This window comes from Lacerta agilis, chromosome 2 (assembly GCF_009819535.1).
Source record: "Lacerta agilis isolate rLacAgi1 chromosome 2, rLacAgi1.pri, whole genome shotgun sequence".
In the NCBI taxonomy this organism is placed as follows: domain Eukaryota; kingdom Metazoa; phylum Chordata; class Lepidosauria; order Squamata; family Lacertidae; genus Lacerta; species Lacerta agilis.
The window spans coordinates 1,304,062-1,327,348 of record NC_046313.1 but is presented as its reverse complement, the minus strand read 5'-3'; the positions used below and the strand labels follow the sequence as shown (position 1 = coordinate 1,327,348).

At 46.6% G+C, this 23,287-nt stretch overlaps 1 protein-coding gene across 6 annotated transcripts in view; it reads left to right on the top strand.

Annotated features, from left to right (window-relative positions):
• Window positions 1–23,011, top strand: part of COL5A3 (collagen type V alpha 3 chain) — a 108,236-nt gene extending 85,225 nt beyond the window's left edge. For 4 of the 6 annotated variants that reach the window (XM_033136644.1, XM_033136651.1, XM_033136661.1 and 1 more), the window contains 27 exons: window positions 141–194; window positions 508–615; window positions 2,334–2,441; window positions 2,695–2,748; window positions 2,952–3,005; window positions 3,363–3,470; window positions 4,444–4,497; window positions 4,602–4,655; window positions 6,901–6,954; window positions 8,155–8,208; window positions 8,460–8,567; window positions 9,436–9,489; window positions 9,892–9,945; window positions 11,025–11,078; window positions 13,395–13,448; window positions 13,997–14,104; window positions 15,132–15,185; window positions 15,760–15,813; window positions 16,689–16,796; window positions 16,889–16,942; window positions 17,324–17,359; window positions 18,000–18,053; window positions 18,173–18,431; window positions 19,979–20,091; window positions 20,324–20,392; window positions 20,622–20,858; window positions 22,434–23,011. In XM_033136644.1, the coding sequence (XP_032992535.1) occupies window positions 141–194; window positions 508–615; window positions 2,334–2,441; window positions 2,695–2,748; window positions 2,952–3,005; window positions 3,363–3,470; window positions 4,444–4,497; window positions 4,602–4,655; window positions 6,901–6,954; window positions 8,155–8,208; window positions 8,460–8,567; window positions 9,436–9,489; window positions 9,892–9,945; window positions 11,025–11,078; window positions 13,395–13,448; window positions 13,997–14,104; window positions 15,132–15,185; window positions 15,760–15,813; window positions 16,689–16,796; window positions 16,889–16,942; window positions 17,324–17,359; window positions 18,000–18,053; window positions 18,173–18,431; window positions 19,979–20,091; window positions 20,324–20,392; window positions 20,622–20,858; window positions 22,434–22,580 (2,319 nt within the window). In that variant the 3' untranslated portion in view covers window positions 22,581–23,011. Of the gene's footprint in view, window positions 1–140; window positions 195–507; window positions 616–2,333; window positions 2,442–2,694; window positions 2,749–2,951; window positions 3,006–3,362; window positions 3,471–4,443; window positions 4,498–4,601; window positions 4,656–6,900; window positions 6,955–8,154; window positions 8,209–8,459; window positions 8,568–9,435; window positions 9,490–9,891; window positions 9,946–11,024; window positions 11,079–13,394; window positions 13,449–13,996; window positions 14,105–15,131; window positions 15,186–15,759; window positions 15,823–16,610; window positions 16,797–16,888; window positions 16,943–17,323; window positions 17,360–17,999; window positions 18,054–18,172; window positions 18,432–19,978; window positions 20,092–20,323; window positions 20,393–20,621; window positions 20,859–22,433 lie in introns of those variants that run through there. The other 2 variants (XM_033136678.1, XM_033136686.1) reach the window with 2 other exon arrangements.
• Window positions 23,012–23,287: the final 276 nt, after the last annotated feature.

Below are 23,287 nucleotides of genomic sequence, written 5' to 3'. Positions count from 1 at the left end.
TGCAAGAAACCAAAACAAAGGAAGCCGCTCTGTGTGCAGAGGATGTGCTCTGCCACTGAAGATGCATCTATTCACTTCAGGTCTCAAAAAGATGAACAATTGTGAACCCTCCCTAATCAATTGTTTTGTTTCCTCCACAGGGACCAACTGGGTTGAAGGGGGCTGAAGGGCCTCCTGGTCCTCAAGGTCCCACAGTAAGTAGGCTGGCATTTCCTCTGGGGCTTGCAAGGAAGACAGGAGTCCTCAGATAGGTGGTCTGTGGGGCACAGTAGTGTCGATTGTTGATGAGGTAGAGCAGCCCTCCTGACATGGTACCATCTAGGCTGGGGAGGGCTGTGATAGGGAAACATTTGTTGCAGCACAAAGGAATCTCACCTGGAATGCTTGGAAGTGACATTGCAGCCTGTGTCGGTTTGGTAATGATGACCGTTGCCTCCAGACAGAGACCTAGAGTAGTGAGGACTACAAAAAAGGAGATGGGTATATCTATTTGTTCTCTTCCAACAGGGTTCCCCTGGTGAACGTGGCCCCTCGGGAGCAGCTGGGGGTATTGGGCTGCCCGGGCGAGGGGGCAACCAAGGACCTCCTGGCCCAGCAGGGGAGAAAGGGGCACCGGTATGTATCAGTCACACTCCCATGCCATCAGTGATCAGTCATTGAAAAAGAAAAGCTCATGACTCAACCCACGGGCATAGTCAGGATTTTTTTTGGGGGGGGTGAGCAGAACCTCAGTTAGCTATGCATTTTTATTGATTTAGCGGGGTAGCTCCCCCTCCCTGCTCCCCCTTGGCTATGCCCATGCCTCAACCCATTCAGGAGGCCACACCCCTGACCCTGCCAACTCAATAGGGCTGAGGTGTATTCAGCCCCCAAAGTCTGTTGGGATGGGGCTGAGCCCTCCCCAATATTGAGGGCTTGGGCCTCGCAGCAATAGCAACAAGTTGTGTGAGTGCCGCAACACTCTTGATGTCATACATGTACGCAACAGTCCTGCCCCCCCCCATGTTGGGTGGAACTCGGCGCTTCTGCCTGACCCCATGATTTAGTAGCCTAGCCACCCCTCACCCCTCACCCCCAGTCTCAGGTTGTCTTTGGTCATGCATTGGTAGAGAAAAGCCATTCTGTATAGACACATGTCTTTATTACTGCTTCACAGGTTCCAGGGATGAACCTTAAGCTCTGCTTTTTATTTGCACCATAAAGGAATCTTTCAGCCAGATCCTCCTCTTGTAATCCTTTTCCCTATAATGGTCTTCTTCCATCTGAAATATTTAACGTTCCTAGCCAGTGCCACCTGTGGTAGTTCTCAAAATGATCCCCCCATCTTTTTGTCATATGCAGCATTTCATGTGATCAGTTAATATCCAGTTAAGTCCTACTCAAAATAGATCCGCTGAAATCAATGGACTCAAGTTAGTTGTGCCCATCAGTTTCAGTCAGTCTGAGTAAGACTAAGATTGGATATAAATGCATTCCTTCCTCTCACATTGACTAGGCTATTGCTTGAATTTTTAGATGGGGAAGTTTAGGGTTTCTTAGGCAACAGCAAATGTGCACACAGACTTCTTTGATAGTCACTCCAAATCTGACTGAGCTGTGTAAAACAGAAAAAAGGAGAAAGGAAGAAATAAGTTCAAGAGAACATTAAGATGTCTCAGTGTGTATCTGAGTGTTGTGTCAAAGGCGAAGAGAACAAGAAACAAGGTTCAGTGATGGAGATTTGATGTGTCACACTGCTACCAATGGAAAATGTTAATAAGAAAGGAAACTACAGTGGTACCTCTAAATGCGAACGGGATCCGTTCCGGAGCCCCGTTCACATCCTGAACAGTCCTCAACCCACAGCGCCACTTCTGCACATGTGCGGGTTGCGATTTGGCGTGTCTGCGCATGCGCGTGATGTCATTTGACGTATCTGTGCATGCACAACCCACCAAACCCGGAAGTAACACGTTCTGTTACTTCTGGGTTCGGCACGTTCGTAATCCGTGCCGTTCGCAACCCGCATCGAACGCAACATGAGGTACGGCTGTACTAGTCTCCATGCCCTCTGTGTGATATTACTGACACTGTTCATAAAGGTAAAGGCAAACCCTCATTGTGATCAACTCCTGCCCGGAAACCTATGTCCCCATGGTGGAAGGATGTGTGGATCCAGAATTGGCTTCCACAGTCACTTACAGACTCACTGTTAAGACTGTTCATGGAAGGCAATCTTAGCCACGAATGATCACCAGAGAAGAAAAGAAGAAGACGAATGTTCATGTACTTACCCTGATGCCGTTCTCTGTCCTACCCCCCTCCGGCCCTCATTTGTATCTCCCCTTTCCCAGGGTGAGCGAGGCCCAATGGGCCCATCTGGCCATGATGGAATCCCAGGCCCATTGGGTCTGCCGGGCCAAGCTGGGCCACCAGGACTTGCTGGAGAAGATGGTGATAAGGTAAGCAGCCTGCGCTCCACCTGAATTTGGAGGAAGAGGGGAAACTGGCGCAGGGTTCATACAGCTATAAAGACCAGTTTTTGTTTCCCAGACAACAGATTCTTGGCTATCCCTAGCAATGATTTCCACAGCCTTGGTTTCTCCAGCCAAGACTTAACTCAGTGGGCATGTGTTTTGCTTGACAATGGTTTCTGCAGCAATGGTTCCCATGGTGACGCTCTGTGTTCTCATGCTGCTCCCCCTCTTTCTGCAGGGAGAGATGGGTGGCCCAGGACAAAAGGGAAGCAAGGGCGACAAAGGAGAAGCGGTGAGTTGGAGGCAGGTGGCTGGCAGACCAGGGTATTATCCAGCATTGCTACCCCTTAAACTGTGTTGCCATGATGGCTTATAGATTCTGTATTAACTGGACCAAGGAGATCTTTTGGAAGAATCTAGGAGAGAGAGAGAGAGAGAGAGAGAATGAATAACTAGGGAGAGTGTTGCTGTTTCATGTTCTTTCTCTTCTTATAGGGTCCCCCAGGACCTACTGGGATCCAGGGTCCTATTGGACATCCGGGCCCTGCAGTGAGTATTGACTCCATGCCAAAATCTGTACTGGCCTATATACTCCCAAAGCTTTGATAGAAAGGATTGTCCCCTCTCACAGTCCTCTGGGCACAGCTCAACTACCCTCCCACATCACCATTTTCTTTCATCTGTCACAGATGGGTTGTTGTTGTTGTTTTTTAACAAAATGAAAATACCTATTACTCAACAGAGGACCTCTAAGCAGCACTGATTGATGTTAGTGGACATCACAATATGCTTAAATACTAGAGGCTTGGCTGAGTGTGGTGCCTCCCACTTCTGTAATCCCAACTTTTTGGCTCTGGAGGGTGTTTCTGTTTCAGTGGGAATCCTGACATGGTGTCTTGCTAACAGGGAGCGGATGGAGAGCCTGGGCGCCGAGGGCAGCAGGGCATGTTTGGCCAGAAAGGAGATGAAGGATCCCGTGGATTCCCAGGTGTTAGTGGCCCATCTGGTTTACAAGTGAGTGCTGGATCCAGGGGTTAGACAACATGAAACTATTTCATTGCCGGTACCTTGGAATAACTGGACTTCTTCTTAAGCGAGCTCCTGCAGTGAGAATGAAAGTAATATTCAGTGATTTCCCCAGCTTTGTTCAGTAGGCTTCTTTCTCTCTTTTTTGTAAATAATTTTTATTAATTTTTGATTACTAAAATTGAATATAAACCACATTTTATCAATCTCAAATTATGATTCAGATTCAAATATATATCAATTATAAAGCCAATTATACATTTTGTATGACTTCCTGCATGCTAGATTTCAAGGTGAGATGATTTTATTTCATCCTGCTTCCGAAGTCTTAATTAATCCATTACATTTGGTCTTGATCTTAATCCCTTATCAGCAGCTACAGAATTTTTGACTTCCATTTGTATTGGCACATTTAATAAATTGTATTTCTGCAAGAGGAGTTCTGTATCCCATATTGTTCAGTAGGTTTCAAGGCTATCTAGAAATGGTTTGTAGGGAACTTGGGACTGTGACTAAAGCTAAGGCAAACTTCTGTATGAAATTTTAAATTCAGTAAATACCATGAAATTCAAAATATTTTGTGTTGAGGGTTAAATAGATGGTCTCACAACTGTGGATTGCTGAAAAATTATATTTGCAATAGTAAAAATTCAAAATTTCTTATTTAAATTTCTAAATTTTAAAAAAGTGTTTCAGTCAGTTGAATCTTACCACAAGGACCTTAACTATTCACAGGCACACACATCTCCCCAACAAATTTGAAATTTCTCCCCAGATTGAAGAACCCTGATATAAATTCTGAAATTTAAAACTAAGCATTCACATTTGAATTCTGAGTACTTAGATGATGCCTTTTGGACTCTCATGTGTGCATGCTAGCCAGACTAGAGGAATATCAGCAGAATGGTGGAAATGCTTTACACTTGCTTACTTTGTTGGGGGGGGGCTGCTTTCTTCACAGGGGATGCCAGGCCCCCCAGGGGAGAAGGGCGAGAGTGGCGATGTTGGCCCAATGGTAAGAGTCATTTGCTTCACCTAAACCTGCCCTTGAGTCATCTGCCTGTGCCTCATTGTGAAACTCATCCTCCCTCCCTCTCTCTCTCTCTGGCCTCTCTTTAGGGCCCACCAGGAGCCCCAGGCCCCCGAGGCCCCCAGGGTCCCAGTGGGGGCGATGTGAGTAACATTTTTTTTCATCTATATAAAGCAAGATGGGGCAGAATTTATTTATTCATTATGACACCACTCTTTAGCAAATAAGACTCCTACAGCAGCTTGCGTAAGAGCAGTTAAAAATAAAACAGTCCTAGCCCCCCAGGCTTGCAATCTAAAAGACCCAACACAAAAGGAAAAGGGGATGAAGAGAGCAGAGGAAAAGAAGGAAACTCAGGCATGCGTTCTTAAAGTTACACTGTAGTTCTTGATGACCAGCTGGAATGGAAAAGGGCCTCTGGATAGACACTTCCTGGACTCGTTCCTTCTCTGGGGAATGGTGGGAGCACCAGCATATGAACCAGAATTTGCTGGATGGATGGAACTCTGCTGTTTCTGAGGGTTTTTTTTGGGTTGTCTGAGCTCAGAGGCTGAGGAGAAGGATGTGAGGATTTCTGATACCACTGTGGCTGGAATACTATGAATTGATTGTATGAGATATATATATATATATATCCCGTTTTCCCTGGGAATCTCCCTTATTTCAAGCAGTTTCCCGCTGCCACCCCTTATTTTTTATATCCCTTTAATTTCCCGGCTCTCCCTCCCCCGCGCTGGCTTAGCAACCTCGTCGCAACCTCTCCAGTCTCTGGAGTGTGTCAACTCCGGTTTTGAAGGCTGCGCAGGTCGCAACATGCCCGGGAAAGAAGCTCTTTGGTTGGCGGCGAGTGACGCAATGGCCGCGCGCGCGTCAATAGAGCAACCCTCGCAGCAGCACATGCATGACCTTTATAATTAAATTCCCCATTTCACAATAAGCGCAATAAAGGCACTTGGGGCGGTGCATTTGCAAAAAGTAATTATGCTGGGATCTCGCTCAGCAGCCGAGGCGTCGTAGCCCACGGGCAGCGTTTCCAAAATACAGTAAGCCTACTGCGCGCGTTCACAGCAGTGCCACCCACTTTTGCTTCTGGCTCCGCCCACCACTGCCATGTGACTGTCCCCATGATAGGTGAGGCTGCTGATTCCTTATGATACACACACACACACACACACATCATATCCATAGATTGCATAAAATGGCAGGACAGATAACCAACCAAACCATAGCGTGTATCCACCTCAATCTACCCCTGTTGTGTCACATCCCAGAGATGTGGATAGCTCAGCTGGGAGAGCACGAGTCTCTGAATCTCAGGGATGTGGGATTGAGCCCTACATTGGGCAAAACATCCCTACATTGCAAGGGGTTGGACTAGATGACTTTCGTGGCCCCTTCCAACTCTACAATTCTATGATCCTATGCCCTGAGTGCATTGATTCCCTGTGGTGAGGTCACATGTTCTGCTTACATGATAGTTATGATGTACTTATCACAGCATGAGTAATCCTCTACATGGTAATGATGTGTGGTAATTGACTATTAAATGAAATTATAACGACAACTTCAAACCATTATCAAGTGGTGGGTGGCTACCATGGTATTTATTGATTGGGGTTTTAATGCCATTGTTCTAGTAGCTCTAGCTGCAATATAAACAGAACCATAAAACATGGGTTCTTGGAGGTTCTCTGAATCTAAAGGTAGAAAGCAAATAATTTAATCAGATTACTGAACTTTGCCAATAAACCCAGCATGATAGCCAAGGTAACAGTTATAATTATTAAGAATTAATAGTAATAATTAATGATTTAAAAAATCAGCCTTCCCCTTTATCAATGCTAAGCAAATTTAATAAATAAAAATAAAAATCCACTCAAGTGGAGCTACCACCAAGAATGTCTTTTCACATGCCTGTGTTGTACTCATTTGATGGACAGATGACACCACCAGAAGAGTATACCCAGAAGATCTCATTAGCTGCAACTATTGAGGAGCAGCTGTTTAGGATAAAATAGCATGTGAAGTAACCTCACAAGGACCTCCAAGTGCCCCGATTCAGAAGTGTCTGCAAAGACTGAAATGATTCCAACTTCTATACCACAACCTGTATGCATAGGGAGGAGTATCAGGGTTAGGAAATATTTTGCATATATTCAACATCACATTGAAACATGGCTAAAGATAATAAGTGTCAGTTATTTTCTCTGAGTCTGAGGGGGAAGCTAACAGTGAATGAGTTAAGTTGCAGGATGGAAGCTATTTGGTTAAATATTAGTGGGTGGGGAAAGTTCTGAACTGTTCAAAGAGGTGATAAGATTTGACAAGGGAGGACACTGTGGTGCTCTAGGGTGTGCTTTTGTCTTAACGTGTCTCTTTTCATTCCAGGGCCCACAGGGACAACCTGGTGGGCTGGGACAGCCAGGTGCTGTTGGTGAAAAGGTGAGTCCAAGCCAAGATATTAGGGGATGAGAGCTGCTCTGTGCACTTTGTGGTGAGTTCAGGGATTGGAAGCAGGATGCAGAGCATTGGAAGAGCTATGGGGTTTTTCTCTAGGGTGCTTGCATAGTGGGGGTAGAAGCAACAAGAAAGGCATCAACTATATTATCCAGCCCATCCTTCAATATGTAAGGGAAGGAGATGACTGGATTCTTCACCAGCAGCACATGCAGATATGCTCTTCTCTCCAGCAGCAGAGTATTTTGCCGAGTGCAGGGAACTGTGGGTTAAGTAGGACAGAGAAAAATGCAGTAAGTTTTAGGAAGGCACAAAATGGGAGCTGTTTGAAAGCAGGAGGTGTTAAAGGGGCTGTAAGTGTTGTTTATGTGTGTGCATTAGATGCTGGCATGTGGAGAGAAAATCATAGAGCAAATTGGGGGTCATCTGAGGTGCATAATTAAACTGGGAGGTAGGGAAAGCTTTCTCAGAAGAGCCATGCTCAGTTTACAAAGTGAGAGGCGCTCAGGCTGAAACTTGTCTCAGGATGTAGTCCTTCTGATCCCAGAGTCCCAACTCCTGAACGTTTGGAGACAGAAGGCTGTGTTTGCAGAGTCACGCAAGAAGCACACTTTGCATGAATGCAAGTGCAATCTCCTGATTAACCTTCCAGGTCATGGATCTGAAACAGATCAGAGAAATCACATCTCCCTCCATGTCATTCTGGCTACAAATGGGAACTGAGCAGTTTCCCGCTTGACCTATGTTTTCTAGGCATGGGTCTGAGTGGTTTCCCCCCTTGCCCTGCTCCTTTCCAAGGAAAAACCTGCTCTTTGGCGAAATATCGGAACAAATGGCAATCCTGGAAAAATCTGAATTGCTGCTTGCTCCAATTGAATGCTAAGGAGCAGCTTTAGCGGGACAAGCTAAGCCCTGGATGAGCCCTGAGAGATGCATCCTTCTCTCAGCAGAGACCAGCTCATAGAATAGCTAGTTCTGTGACTCTTATTTCTTTACAACCCTATCAGATAGGAAAAGGAGCATCCAGAAAAGGTGTCAGTATGTCCTTGGGTCTTTTCATTTTTTTAAAATTGTGTTGATGGAGGTATTTTAATGTCAGTGCACATTTTCTGAAAAGACGTTCCAGGTTGGAACTGGGGAGCAGCATGACTGGACTGAGATTTCCATTTCTTTTGCCTCTTCTAGGGTGAAGCAGGGGAAGCAGGAGACCCTGGACCTCCAGGGGAGCCAGGCCGGCAAGTGAGTTGCTGAGTTTGGGAGAGAAACTGGGGGGCAGGATGCAACTCCCACCCGTACCTCTCCTGGAGTATGCCAGCTCCAACCCAACTTCTGCTAAGGCTGGATAAATCACTGGAGCTGAGTCACTTAGCAGAGACGTGACTCTCTTTACTAAGATTAAAAGAGCAGCATGAGAAGCTGCTTTTGCAAAGTCTGTTCCCATCCCAAATCCCACCCCCATCTGATTGGCATCTCTCTGTGTGAATTTGCAGGGGGTGAAGGGTGATGTGGGTGAAAAAGGAGATTCTGGACAATCAGGAGCTGCAGGGCCCCCTGGCAAGAAGGGCCCCCCAGGAGAGGATGGAGCCAAGGGGAACCTGGTGAGTCGTTGGCTTCGGAATTGAAAAATGGCAAGGGCTACTTTCTTCAGTGATGTGTCAGTTTAGCTCCCAAAGGGCTGCAAAGAAATTCTCTGGCCCTACTGATCGCCCAGTCCTGTGATCATAACAGATTCCAATGAAATTGGCACCACAGAGTCCCATTGAGCAGAGTTATAGCTTCAAAGAGACACTCAGAGAAGAGCCATGGAATAATACTAGAAGACAAAAGAACCGTTTGTTCTTACCTCTGGCACAAGGCAGAACAATCCAAGGCAGGAATGTAGGTTCACCCATCACCTAGTGAACTGTGCAATCAGTGATGGACCTACATTTTGGGGGCCCTGAAACTTGAACTGTTATGGGGGCCCCTTTGAAACCAGCAACGAGGTCTGGGTAACCACTGTTAGGTTGTTCAACAACAGATCACCACACAAAAAAAATTTATTTTTTTTAATTAACAACTACACTTCAGATTTTGATTGAAATTGCTGTACTGGATTATCTCACATGTCTAAGTCACTGATGTGGATAAAAAATTCCTATGCATTATAAATTTCGAGTTATGGAGGGGATGAAAATTGGGGAAATGTTATGTATTTTATTTTTATTTACCTGCTAAATTTATATAACACCCTTCATCACAAGATCTCAGGGTGGTTCACAGAATAATATACATGCATGATACACTTTTTAAGCAATGTGGACTACAGTTGTTTCTGGGGCCCCTCCAAGATTAGGGGCCCTAAAGCCCATTAGTTTCATAGTAGATTCACCCCCGTGTGCCATCCGGACTTCTCTAGGTTTCCCCTTCTAGAGAACTGGTGCTTTTTGTAGTCTGGTACTCACCACTCCTATCCCTCCATCGCAGGGTCCAATAGGATTCCCAGGTGACCCAGGCCCGTCCGGAGATCCTGGTCCTCCAGTGAGTATCTGAATTTGAAAGGAGCCACTTCATGTTTGATGATGGATCCCGGTTTATTGGAGTATGAGAAAAGTCTTGAAGACATTACTTCTCAGTTTCCAGCACTGGATGAAAACTTAAATATCAAAAACATTTTGGGGGGGCGGGGGGCATTCAGGGAGAACAGATCTGAGCATGCTTGGTGACCACGAAATGCTGGCTGGTTGGAACCAAAATGGAAAACTGAGGGATGAGGGAATGGTGCATCCTGACAGAAGGCATGACTGGCTGAAATTCTGGCTGGAACCCTGAACTAGAGCACCCAATGCTGCAACATTTTGTTGCAGTTCTCTGTACTTAAAGCAACTTGTTCCTAGGTGAGAATTGATAGGTTCTGGTTTGCTTCTGTCTTCTTCTGCTCAGGGTCTGGATGGAGTTTCTGGTGAGAAAGGTGATATAGGGGATCCTGGACTTCCAGTGAGTATGGCAGGCATAAGTTTATCATTACCCTGCGCTGGTTATGTTGTTGTTCGGCTTCTTAAAAAAACAGCACCTGTCTGTAGTTTGTGGCATACATTGGGCATTGCTTTACTGCATAGTTAAACTGGTTTGCCTCATAGTTACTCTACCCAAAGAAACACGATAAGTTGACATTCATCAAAGAGTTTTAACATCTGTGATGTAGGAAGCTTTCACTCTTTGCAATTATTCTCACTTTATACCTGGTGTGGGGGTACTTTGGCCCTCCAGGTGTGGATCAACTACAATACCCATTATCCCTGGCCATTGGCTATGCTTGCTAGAGATGATGGGAACTGAAGTTCAGCAACATCTGGAGGTCCAATGTTTTCCTACACCTGCTTGATATTGTTACCTAGGGCTGGTGCAAATACAGAGGCAAGTAATATTTCATGTGGTAACCGATTGTCATCTTTTTAATTTTTTTATTATTACATTTATATACCACCTTTATTGCCCAAGGATCTCAAGGTGGTGTATATGGTTCTCCTCCTCCTCATTTCATCTTCACGACAGCCCTGTGAGGTACATTAAGCCAGGGGTTGGCAACCTGGTCCCTGCCACCCACTAGTGGGCGTTTCAGGATTCTAGGTGGGCAGTAGGGGGTTCTACAACACAAGCTGAATCCTCCTTCCATTGAGCGCTGGTGGGTGGTAAGGAAATTTTACCATCAAGAAAGATGCATTAGTGGGCAGTAGGTATAAAAAGGTTGACTACCGCTGAATTAAGCTAAGAGATGGTGACTGACCCAAGGTCACCCTGTGAGCTTCATGGCTGAGGGGGGATTTGAACCCTGCTCTGCCAAGTCCAAGTTCAACATTCTGGTACCCTTACACACAGTGGCACTCCCGTAGACACTGGCAATGGAACTTGCTGGGGAGTGAGTCTCATTGGGCTCAATAGAGTTTACTTCTGACTTGACAGGTAGAGAGAGGATTGTGCTGATTTTACAAGAGATTTTCTGTCTCTGCCACCAGAAATCCCTCACCTGAATGGTGTGGTGGTTGAAATAATAATCTGCTCTGTTTTATTTTCAGGGACCCCCTGGAGCTTCTGGGGAGCCAGGTCCTCCTGGATCACCAGGAAAGAGGGTATGTTGGGGCTGCCTTTCCAGTGAGAGGGACGTCTAAGAAATTGCACGTTCTCATTTACATTGCTTACATAGATTAAAGGTAAAGGGACCCCTGGCCATTAGGTCCAGTCGTGTCCGACTCTGGGGTTGCGGCACTCATCTCGCGTTACTGGCCAAGGGAGCCGGCGTACAGCTTCTGGGTCATGTGGCCAGCATGACTAAGCCACTTCTGGCGAACCAGAGCAGCACACAGAAACACTGTTTACCTTCCCGCTGGAGCGGTCCCTATTTATCTACTTGCACTTTGACGTGCTTTTGAACTGCTAGGTTGGCAGGATTACATAGATTACACCTTCTAAATAAATGCCAAAGGATTTAAATTTTTGGTTGAAATTATATGTATAAATACTTGGGAGACTGCTCTATTGAACTCAGGAGCATGATTTTGAAGAAATCACTCGTGAGATTTGGGCTGTCAGTTTTCTGTTTTGTTTAACAGCATGCTCCTATATCTCATGGTTATAGGAAACCTGCACAATGGCAGACAATTTCATCTTGTATAGCTGTGTGGATCTGTTGCACATCCAGTGCATGCCCACATTAAGAATTTGATCTAGTCCATAACAAAAACAAAACAAAACATAAAAAGAATCCTGGCCTAATAAATACATATTACTGAACAGACTTTGCAAAAAAAGGTGTTCCAGTCCCAGAACTCAGAAGTTTTAGTGCAGAGCTCCAGAGCTTCTTGTTGAAACAGGTCATGGATCCAGCCTTGGAATGAGCCCTTGGTCCTTGCTAATGTCTCTGTACTTTTGGTCTTTTTCTAAAGTTTGTTACCAAAAGACTGTTCAGATGATACATTGGTTTGCATTTTCATTTAATTACTTTTTGGGTGTCTGTTGTAAGGCAGCTAAAGCAGAATTCGAGAGTAGATTAAATAATACTTACACATATCCAAAACAAGAGCCCTCTTCAGTTATCCCCTGCCATGCGTAGTGCCCACTAATGCAGGGGAGCAGGGCTATTGGCCGTGCCTCTGATGTTGTGTGCTCATTATTCCTCTCCTGCCACATCCACAAAGGGGAGCCTGTGGCATATACTTCCACACAGTCTGTGCCCTGATCCTTTGCATTTCATACATCTGAGAGGAGTTGATGCTCCAAGTAAGACTGAGACCAGTGGGTTCCAGAATAGACGGAAAACTTAAGGTCAAGGGACCCTGGACAAAGACTGTGGTGTTGATTTAGAGGTTGGTAGGTTCAGGGCCATGCTTAGTTATCCAGCAAAGGCAAGGAGGAAGTGCTGGCCCAGAGCAGCTGTTAGAACTCAATGGTCTGGACTAGGTAGTCAAGATTAAAGCCCCAAGCCCTGAATGCTACATTTGTCCAGTTAAAGATCACTTACCTTTTCCTGCAGCTGTTTGCATCTTCCAGACTGCTTGGGAGCCTTCTGGTCTCTGGTGCCAACTGGTCCTTATGTGAATAACTAGAAGGTTGACCTGTCTCCTCAGGGTCAACCTGCATTTAAGGATTCCTAATTCAAATAGTGCCAACATTCTTGAATAGCCCACTGGCAAGGGGGGTGCCATTGTGTTGCTCTCTGCTTGACATTACTTACTTATTTGTCACATAATTCGGGGCTTGCAAGACTCTCATGAACTTGTGGTTATCTATCCAGGAGTAGGGGGACTGCCAGCCAAATTCAAAGCTGCCTGCTTGGCATAGGAGCCAACTCCTACAAGCTGAGGTCCCTTTGGCTGCCCAATAAAATATTTGAGGGGGCCAGTCCCCCCCCCCGGTTGATAGGCACTGCCATTCAAATGGTGTGCATGCACCATGTCATGTGATCGATTATGTGGGGCAAGGCTCACCTCCCCCCCCCCAAATATATTTTGTTCAGGTTGGCACCCTTGCTGCTTGGCAACTTTAGCTCATCACCCATCCTGATTTCCCATGCACTAGAACCTAGTAACATAGCCCAAATGATCTAGGGGCAGGGCGGGAACTAGTATCACTTGAGTGGTTCTAGAAGCCAATACCCCAGGAATTCAGTTGGGAAATGTATTCAAGAGAAATAGATTAGGGAAGTTTTTAATTTGTGACTTTGTATTGTATTTTGGTATTTGTCCACTATAATTCCATCTCTAATTATATTTCTATCATTATAATTCCATCATTGTTTTTTTCTTATTTGTATTCCTGTATCTATTCTCTGGGCTATGTGTTTTAATAGGACTTTGAGAATGAATAGGACTTGAATCTTTCTCTAGAAGGAGGGGAGGGAAATTGCTCATCAAACCATTTTATGCAGTGATTCTCTTTCTCTGTTCCAGGGACCTTTTGGGCCAGCTGGCCGTGAAGGTCGAGAGGGTGAGAAAGGAGCCAAGGTAAGAGAGAACACTGTCCTGGGTTTGTGTTTTTTTCCTTCCCCTGTTTCCCTCTGTGGAATTCAGTCCCTCAACTCAAGATGCACAACTATTCAAATAATAGTGCAAAACCAGCCACTGCTGTATGGTGCATCTTGCATGTGCTGGAAACCTGAATCAGTCTTGGATTAATTGAGCATCCCTCCTCTAAGTTTTTATTAGGGATGTTATTAGGGATGTTGGAGAATTCTGACAAAGATTGGAAATGGGAGTAGGAATTGCTGGTGACCGCTTACTGCATGGAATGGAAATCACTGTTGTTGCCTTCAGTCTGCAAGTGACATGTAATCGTTTTCATTTTTTCTCCATTTGCACTGACATGAATGGAGCGGAACAATTCTTTAATTTACATCAGTTATGTAATTTTGCCACAACAGACAGTGAGACAAGTAACAGCTTTGGGCAGAAGAGAAACTGCAGGGGAATGAAAACAGTGCTGCCTGCGTGCATCCAATACCGGGCGGAACGGGAAACAATGCTGATATATTTCCCTTTCTGTCCGTCTACAGGGGGAACCTGGCACAGATGGACCCCTGGGGAAGATGGGGCCTGTGGGTCCGCAGGGACCCCCAGGCCGACCCGGCTCAGAAGGTCTACGTGGAATTCCGGGTCCTGCTGTGAGTATTTTCCTTCACTTGATAACAAATGTCTAGGGAAAGGGTGAAGGTAGTTAGAAAACCAGACCCCAAACATTTTTTCAACAAAGAGAGTGGACAACTATTCTTCAACATTTTCACTTCAGAGAGGACTAGAAGCAATTATATTTAAAATCCAGGCAGCAGGTGAAGTTAAGTTACCTTCTTTTAAAAAAAAGAAAAAGCAGCATTTCCCTAATGCCAAGAGAACTTTGGCAATGAGCAAGGTGCCGGGGAAGGGGTGAAGAAAGAATCCTCACTTTGGGACAATCCCAGTCTTCAGGAGAGAACAGACTAGGTAGTTTGTTAGATCCCTTTCAGATGCACATGGCAGTGATTCAACAGAGATGTTGGTGCACGAATAAGGAAACCATGTTGTCTTTTAAAAGCAGTTCATTTTGTCAGCTTGACGGAACTGAAGCAGTGAAAAGATGGCAAAGGAAGCTCCAGCTGTGAGTGTAGTTGCTACACACACACACACACACACACACACACACACACACACTCTTTAGATTTCAGCCTATTTAGAGATATATTTCGTGTGTGCATTTCAATTCTTCAAGCATCCCTAACTGACAATCTTTGCAAATCACAATACAAATTGACCAGACTAATGTGTGGATCAGAATGCAGTTATCTGCTTTCACACTTCCTGAATGTTCCAGCTTAGTTCTTGGCTCTAAAACATATAAAAATGCAGTTAAAAATGTATATTTTGAGGGGGGCAGTTTAACACTATGTGTTTAAATACATATTTTAATGTATATAGAGAAGTGGGTTTTTTTTAAGAATTGCAGATTAATGTGGAAATAGTAGACACATGCGGAAATATATTTCTAAATACACAGACTAGAAATAGTCTCCTCCATCCATCCATCCCCGTGTCAGCCCCTCCAAATCTGTAGTCTCTCCCTCCCCACCTTCAGCTGGGCTCAAAACTGTGTAAGTGTCTTTGTTTGCATAATGCTTCCTTCTGTGGTCTCTCACTTTGCACTTCTTTCTCCCCCAGGGTGAACAAGGTCTCCTGGGAGCGCCTGGCCAGGCAGGGCCACCGGGGCCTGTGGTGAGTGGCAGGAAATGAAGGGCCAAAGGCAGGACAATCAGACAACAGCTTCCCTTCTTCTGGAACTCTTAAAATTGAAGCTGTTTATTCCATGCTACTCCTTTACTCAGCTCCATCCACCATAGAAAGGGTCTTACATGGGTATTTATTTGGGTGGGGGGAGAGCAGTGCTAGAAGCATATCTCTGGAGCTACAAAAAGAGCAGTTTGGCAGTGGAATGTGTTTCCCAAGTTTGCTTTGTATATTATGAGCATTGGGCATCTGTGGTGAAAAAAAGCATGGGAGGAAAGCAGCTGCTCATTCAGATCGAGCAGTTACTAAAGCTACAGCACAGGACCGAGTTGGGCTGAATTCCCATAGCCATGGGCAGCTGTGAGCTGATGACTTGTGCATGTGAAGGAGCCATCATGAATAAAAATTCGTGTCAAGCAAGTGAGTCAAATTTCATTCACATCAGTTTGATAAAAAGGCAAAATGATCTGAAACCCTACTACTTATCCCTGACTGGATTGTGGCCTGCACTGAGTCTGGAAGCTCAAATGAGCTCTTGATGCGGCTCTTCTTCTGTTCACAGGGTCCCACGGGGCTCCCAGGCCTTAAAGGTGATCCCGGCTACAAAGGAGAGAAGGTGAGTGTGGGCAGTGTGACGGATTGGCCCTAGGGAGAAGGAGTTATTACCTCCTGGCTCAGAAGGAGTTAATCCACCTTCAACTTAACTGACAGCTCATCCTTTGGGGGCGGACGGTTCCCCCCTCCCTTTAAAAGGGTTTAAAAGGAGGGAACAGCCCAGCCGTTTTGACAGTTGAGAAGTGGGAGGGTGTGTGTGGAGACAGGGAAGAAGAAGGGTGTGGGGCCAGGATAGTGGTGGTTTAGGTTAGGATTAGTTTAACATGAAACTATAGATTGAAAGGTGTTTCTATATTACTACAACTTAAGATTGTGAATGCATGAATCTTTAAAATAACTATGTTCTCCAGAAAATAAAGTTCAGTTCTTTTTTGTTGCAAGGGGGAATCGTCATTATTGGTCCAGCAGGGTATCAAATCTCACAGAGGTGTGGACTCAAGATAGGGTAAAACTTACCTGAGGAAAGGGAGGTGATAGTTTGTGTCCTAGAGTCACACAGAAAAGTGTTAGATGGTGAAAACCCAGAGTGCCACGAAGTTGCCAGAGTGGGGAGGCAAACTGATACAGTGGGGATCTGAGCTGAGTGAGGCCCTTTACTGTAGGCAAGAGGTTGTTCATTTAAGTAACCCAGAGTATTGAGGATACCAGGCCACAGAAGCTGGAATTAGGCTCTCATTACTAACAAGTCCTTGAAGTCAGAGGGGTTTGTTTTGAGGCGAACCGAGTGGAGGGGGGTTGGTTTCACCCCTGTACCCTTTTGGACACGATTTTAGTAATAGAGGGGTGGGGTTCGTCGCAAGCAGCACCTGCTTCCTGGTGGGAAGAAGCAACTGGCTCCCCCCCCTAACTTCCTAAATCTCTCCTCTTTCCTTCTAGGGCCATGCAGGACTCATTGGGTTGATTGGCCCCCCAGGTGAGATGGGTGAGAAAGGTGACCAGGGGCTGCCAGGGAACCAGGGAACACCAGGCCCCAAGGGCGACCCCGTGAGTAGATGGGAGCTCTGTTCAGATGGAGGGGGGTTGGGAGCAAGGCTGGGAAAAGGGACTCCGTGCTGATGCTGTCTCCTCCTCAATAGGGAGTCATTGGACCCTTTGGGCCCCCAGGCCCACCTGGCTCTCCTGGCCTCTCAGTAAGTACCACCACCACCCACCCACTTCATCCTGGATTCCTGTCAGTTTCCAATGCATGATAATTCAGATCTCTGTACACGTTTCTCAAGAGAACTTCACCAGAGTGGTGCCTGAAATGAGGCCCTGTTTGGTACCCAGATCCTCTTCCCCAGGGCAATGCATGTCTGCCAGCCTTCACATTCTTATGGGTTCCCAGACGCCTCTCCTTTGTTCCCATGTCCCTCTCCATTCATACAGGTGCATTTCCCTTGCAACATTTCTGCTCCGCCGCCACATTCAAACATGCTTCCTTCCCCGACCCCTCTTCTGGGGCCATCTCACCAGACACAGGTGCCCTGCAAGCTCCCTTTCACCCACCCACCCCTTTTCTGTCTCCTCAGGGACCTCTGGGACAAAAAGGCAACAAAGGCTCACCGGTGAGTAGCTCCAGTCCCAACAGGAGTTGTGGGGCCAGAGGAAGGTGGGAACTTGGCCCAGGGCTGCGTGTAGTAGTGGAAAGAGCTGGCCTCTTCAGCCTACATAATGGTAATAAATGTATCCACATTGCATATGTTGGCTGTTATTTAATTTATTACGCTTCAACTAGCCATAGGAAGGGACTAAAAATCTAAACAGTGGATGGGGACACTGAAATCCTCACTCATGGGAATGCTGCTTAGTTCCCCTCCCCAGCTTCTAAAGGCAGGTTTTCACTATTCGCTGCTGGTTGAAGCTGCCATGATTGCAAATAAACTGAGACCCTTCACCAGGAAAACTAGATATTGAGTGGAAGGATTCCAGTCTAGTTTTCTCTGTGGAAAGAATACTGTTTTATGCAAGAGCGTTCAGTCCTGGGAATGGCTAGAATTGCCATATGAGTACATCCCAGATGCAGGTTTGTTACCTTATGGGAACAAAGGCATAGAATCCAAAGTTTGTGAGCCAAGTGGGGTTTTTAGTGTTCAGGAACAGGGCCTTACTGGTCCTCCCCCTACGATTTCCATTAGGCGTTGCCTACGTGTACTGAGATGAAGGGGTTCTGAATTTGTGCTCAGGCTCTGTTCTGTTGTCCTGCAGGGGCCTATTGGACCAAAAGGTGATCCAGGATCTGCAGGACCCCCAGGGCCACCAGTGAGTGACGGTAGAGAATCAGGAGGAAGGGATTATCCTGGGACCACCACCACCCGCTTCCTCCCCTCCCGTTGTCCCTTACATCACACATTCCCTGCTTCTTGCTCCCCCACTCCTAGGGTCGACCTGCTGAGCTGCGGGAGCCCCTGCCTTTGGAGAGTGGCCGCAAGAGCCGCCGTGACTGGGAGCTTGGGGATCAGGGAGATGCACCCGGGGAGATGGATGCCGACCCCGATGCTGATGGGATGGCAGAGGTCCTAGCAGCCCTGAGCTCCTTGCGTGACGAAGTGGAGCAAATGCGGTGTCCACTGGGCACTCAGGAGAGCCCAGCCCGGGTTTGCAAGGAGCTTCAGTTTTGCCACCCCCACCTCACAGACGGTGAGACGAGAAGACGTCAGGGAGCAGGGAGTGGGTCTGTACCTGTTGCAGTTCCAGCCTGGCAGGAAGCAGGAGGAAATTGTTCCTGCCTTCTTATCTTGCCTCCCCCATGGTGAATGTTAGATTACAAGTGCTGTGGGGGCAGGGACCTTCCTCTCATTAGTCTGCAAAGTGTGCACTTTGATTGTGCTATATAAGTAATCCCATTTCAGACTTGCCTGATTGAAAAATATCCCCATGGGAGAGCGGGGCAGGAGAAAAATCCCTACACCTACAAAGCTAACATATCAGAGAGAAGGCTGATTCTGAAAACTCTGTGGGTGGCTCACATCTGAAACAAATGCGCCGTCTCTTGGATATTTTCAAGAAATTGCCAGATGGCCAAGCGAAATGAGGTGCCTCAGGGCTAGGGAAGGTATCTGGGCTAGGAAACACTGGCCCAGCTTCAAGGTTTATTTTTCCAAGTGGGTGCAATCCTCTACCCACCCCAAGCAGGTTTGGGAGCATGGTGCTTGCCTTAGCAGTAGTCGCATGTGCTTAAACTTTTTTTTTTTAAGCAAGCTGTTTAAATCCAGCTACCTAGAAGGGAAGAGGTTTAGCAATCTTCTGCCCTTGCATTCCCTCCAGTATTTTAAATTCAAGTTTACGGTGGCTTGAAGCAAAAGCTGTGCTGGCCTCCCTGTTTGCCCACTCCCAGCAAGGCTCATAGAGAAGAAATATGGCAGCTGTAGCTCTCACTAGAGTTTGAGCCATGGCAACTTACCAGACAGGGTGCTGGGGGGGTTAGAGGTGGAGGAAAGAGGTAGCCCACCACCGCCTCCCATGAGTCAGCACTGGAAAATTTATTTAAAAGGGGTCTCTGGGTAGTAGTCAACTGTGTTTTACTCAGAGTAGACCAGTTTAAATTAATTGACCTAACTTGGCCATTTCAGTGGGTTTACTCTGCATAAAACTTGATTGAATACGTCCGACTGTAACAAAGCTATTCATCCAAATGTGATGACCCAGCCACCCTCCCTGAAATCTCACAATCGCTGTGTCAATTTTCCTGTGAATTTAGATAGTGAATTGGGGACTTTTGTTCAATACAGTACATCCATAAAAGACACTTGTGCTAACTCCTCATGGGAGTGCAGAAAAGAAACACCTAGTGAGGGGAGAACCTCATTGATCAACGAGGAGTAATCAAGCTTAGGAGCCATGGAAAGCTGGCTGCTGAAGGAAGAAAATGGAAAACTTAGGAGACGGAAATGGAATGGAGTGTTCTGGAAAAGGGTATGACTGAGTGGCTGGGAGAGAAGCACTGTGCACCGCAGCATTTTGTTGTAGACCACACTTGTAGCCTTAAAATTAGAAGACAGTCATCTAGGAGATAAAGGCAGATATTAACTTTTTACTTACCTGTCATGGATTCTTTTGGGATTGAAATACTCTCCTAGCACTCATTGAGGCCTCTGACATCTCCTAGTTGCAGTGGGAACACCATTATCCCCTAACGATTCCCTGGCCTCTCCTGCACTGACACCTGTCCATTTGTTGTTCTTCAGGTGACTATTGGATTGACCCAAACCAAGGCTGCAGCCGAGATGCCTTCAGAGTTTTCTGCAACTTCACAGCTGGGGGGGAAACTTGCTTATTTCCTGACAAGAAAGTTGAGGCAGTAAGTAGCTGTGCTCAGTATCAACAGGGATGGCTGAGGGAAAGGACAGAGGCTGTGGTCATGGTGTGTTGTGAACAAGTAGAATGAGGACTAGATGAATATAATAAGGATTGTAAAGTACTTTGTTCATTGAAAGGTCTATGGAAAGGATTGGTTTTATATACATGCATGGCTCAGGAACCTGAATTCAAAGTCCTAAAATGAGAAACCAATGTGCAATCTGTGCCCCTAGGTCCGACTCGCTGCCTGGAGCAAGGAGCAACCAGGAAGCTGGTTCAGCACATTTAAGAGGGGCAAGAAGGTAGGGCTTTTCCTTTCATTTTCCCACCCCTGATGACTCCCGGAAGCAGTATGAGAAGGGCATGCAATGCTTCTCCTCATCTCCCATGACCTCCCATGATCAATCCCCAAGTGGATCCCCACCAGGTGTGCTTTGGGGGGGAGATAATCATGGCAGGAAGAGTGTACAGTGGCTTTCCAACGTTCAGCCTACTCAGGCCACCCCTATATCTCCTTCTTTCTGTTACCAGTTCTCCTATGTGGATGCAGATGGCAACCCCATGCAGATTACCCAGCTCACATTTCTGCGCCTGCTTAGTGCCATTGCACACCAAAACTTCACCCTCCTCTGCCAAAATGTGGTTGCCTGGTATGAGGCCGACACCAGCAGCCATACTCGGGCTTTGCATTTTCTTGCCTTCAATGGTGTGGAGCTGATGCACAACAGCACAGAAGGCCTTGTACGGGCCTTATATGATGGCTGCCAGGTAAGTTGTTGGCCTTCTGCTCCATTGTGACCATGTCTTTACTTCAGGCTTGCCTTTCCCTATATATCTCTGGAGATTGTCTCAGGGCCTCCTGATGTTCACCCCAGGATTTGGGAGGAGCTCCATGACTTGCAAAGTGTGGGTCACTGTTAGGGATGGGCAGTTCACTTTCTGGTCCATCTCACTTTTGCATGTGTTTACCCATTAGATCTCTTCCATCTCATTTCTCCAGTAATCATAAATATCTGCATGAAAATTAATGTTTAAACATGTATTTCAGTATGATAGATTGGCTCTGCTGGTTGGTGCTGATGAGAGCTGCAGAGCCACAGGTTACCAATCCTGGCTTAGAAGAACATCTCAGTAAGCGTCATTAGGCGATGGGGGTGAAGTGCACAGTTCTCTAAAGCAACAAAGTGATCTGTGAATGACCCATGGTAATTAGCAGAGTGTGGTGGCTGAAATGCCCTAGGATTCATATAAATAGGCCTTTAGTCAGTCTCTTTCTTAATTGCACACACACACCTTGAACAACGAAGGATTGTTTCAAGGTCCTGGCAAAGTGAGACTACAGTCTGGCCAAACAACCTTTGCTGCTTGAGGTGAGCAGGAAGTGACCCACCCACCCACTGCCTGCGACTTCTATTATGCTCTGCTTGATGGCAGACTCAAAGCATTTGCCAAAGGGCTTCCCTCTGGAGAAACCCTGCAAGATAAATAGATGGAAAGAGAGAGGAAGACATGACCCTCTCCTGCAGTACAGTCAAGACACAGGGTTCAGTTACCACCGCTGTAACTAGCCTTAATTTCTCTGCAGGTTGATTTATCTCACCTGGGATAAAATCAAGGCCCCACCTTTCTTTTCTCTTGGCTGCTGCTTTGTCTAAAGGCTTGTCAACTCCTCATCTGGCAGGTGTCTTGGGTTTTTTTAATCTTCCTGTCAGCCTGAGATTTAACGGAGCTGTTTTGTATTCTGAAACCTCTGCCAGCTGACAGTTGTTGCCTGGAATTCCTGGGCATTCAAATATAGCAGAAGGAGATGATTGGTGGGTTCCCTGGTGATGTCACACAGCTGTCCTTCGCTCTGTATGGAAAGGTTGTTTGTTAGTGTTGTTCCTCATGGGATGTGCCTGCTCTGTCTCCCAGGAAAAGGCTCACATATACCCCCTCTATAATTCATCCTAATGAGAGATACATACCCTGGCACAGGAAGTGTGTTAGCACTGGTTATTTCCATAGTTAGGTAGCTTTCTTCCTTGCCTCTCTGAGTAGACTGCCTTGTCTTTGTGGGTTCAAGGCCATTGCCTGCTTGCCCCCCCCCTTGCCTTAACTCCATGATCTTACGGCTCTCTGACTAAAAGAATTCTTTTGCCTTTCCCAAAACCTCCAGTGAAACCATGTCATCCTCTGTTCCACAATCAACTTCCCTTCAGCAAGCACCCACAATATGGCTACTTTGCCCACCGACTTGCTCTTCCAGCATTGTCCCGTGATTTCCTTACTTCTGTCTCAGAGCTTCTACCCCCTACCTCCCCCAAGAATTGGCTCCTGACGTTCTCTTCTCTACTCCTCCAGGTACGCAAAGGCCAGGAGCGGACAGTTCTGCAGGTTGTGACACAACGCGTGGAGCAGCTTCCATTGGCCGATGTGGCTGTTCAGGATTTCGGGGACACCAACCAGAAGTTTGGCTTTGAGCTTGGGCCTGTCTGCTTCAGCGGCTGAGCCTGAAGATGGACAGCTCCCTCTAGACTGTGGAACCACCCCTGGGGAAAGAGAGAGCTGAAATGCTCCATTCTTCCTGAAGTTGGGCGTGGGAGATGAGCCAGCCCTGGAAAGACCTGCCGTTGTGTTTAACCAGATGACAGCCTCCTATTTATGCGGCCAAGGTCCCCTTGGGGCTGTGACTCTTGGGGAGCAAAGCAGGGCCCAGACTGAGCCAGGGCCCTCCCTTTCTGCAGCCCCGACAAATGGTGCTATTATGCCGCCTTAGTGAAGCACTGGACTGACTGCTCAGCACTGGCCACCTGCAGGGATGGGGCAATGGAGACCACACCCCACACTGCTGACCTCCTGCCCCTGCCCCCCAAATAACGTTCCCAGGGACATTAAGACCTTGCCCAAAGTATCTTGTAACCTGGGACTTCAGGACCATTCTATCTGTACAGCTTCCTGTGAATGGACATGGGCACAGTGCAGACTGAATAGGGAGAAAGGAAGACTTCCTTGGGTGATCACAGAACAGGATTCAGGTTCAAATATTACCCAAGACTTAAGGACTGATCATAGGTGATCCAGAACTTCTACGCTTGTCCTTTTGAGCTCAGTTTAACTGAAAGATTTGGGTATGACAATGGTATCCAACTTAGATCAGATAATTTGGACCCAACAGAACCTCTTAAGATCTTCTGGGGGCTAGTGGGACAGGGAGG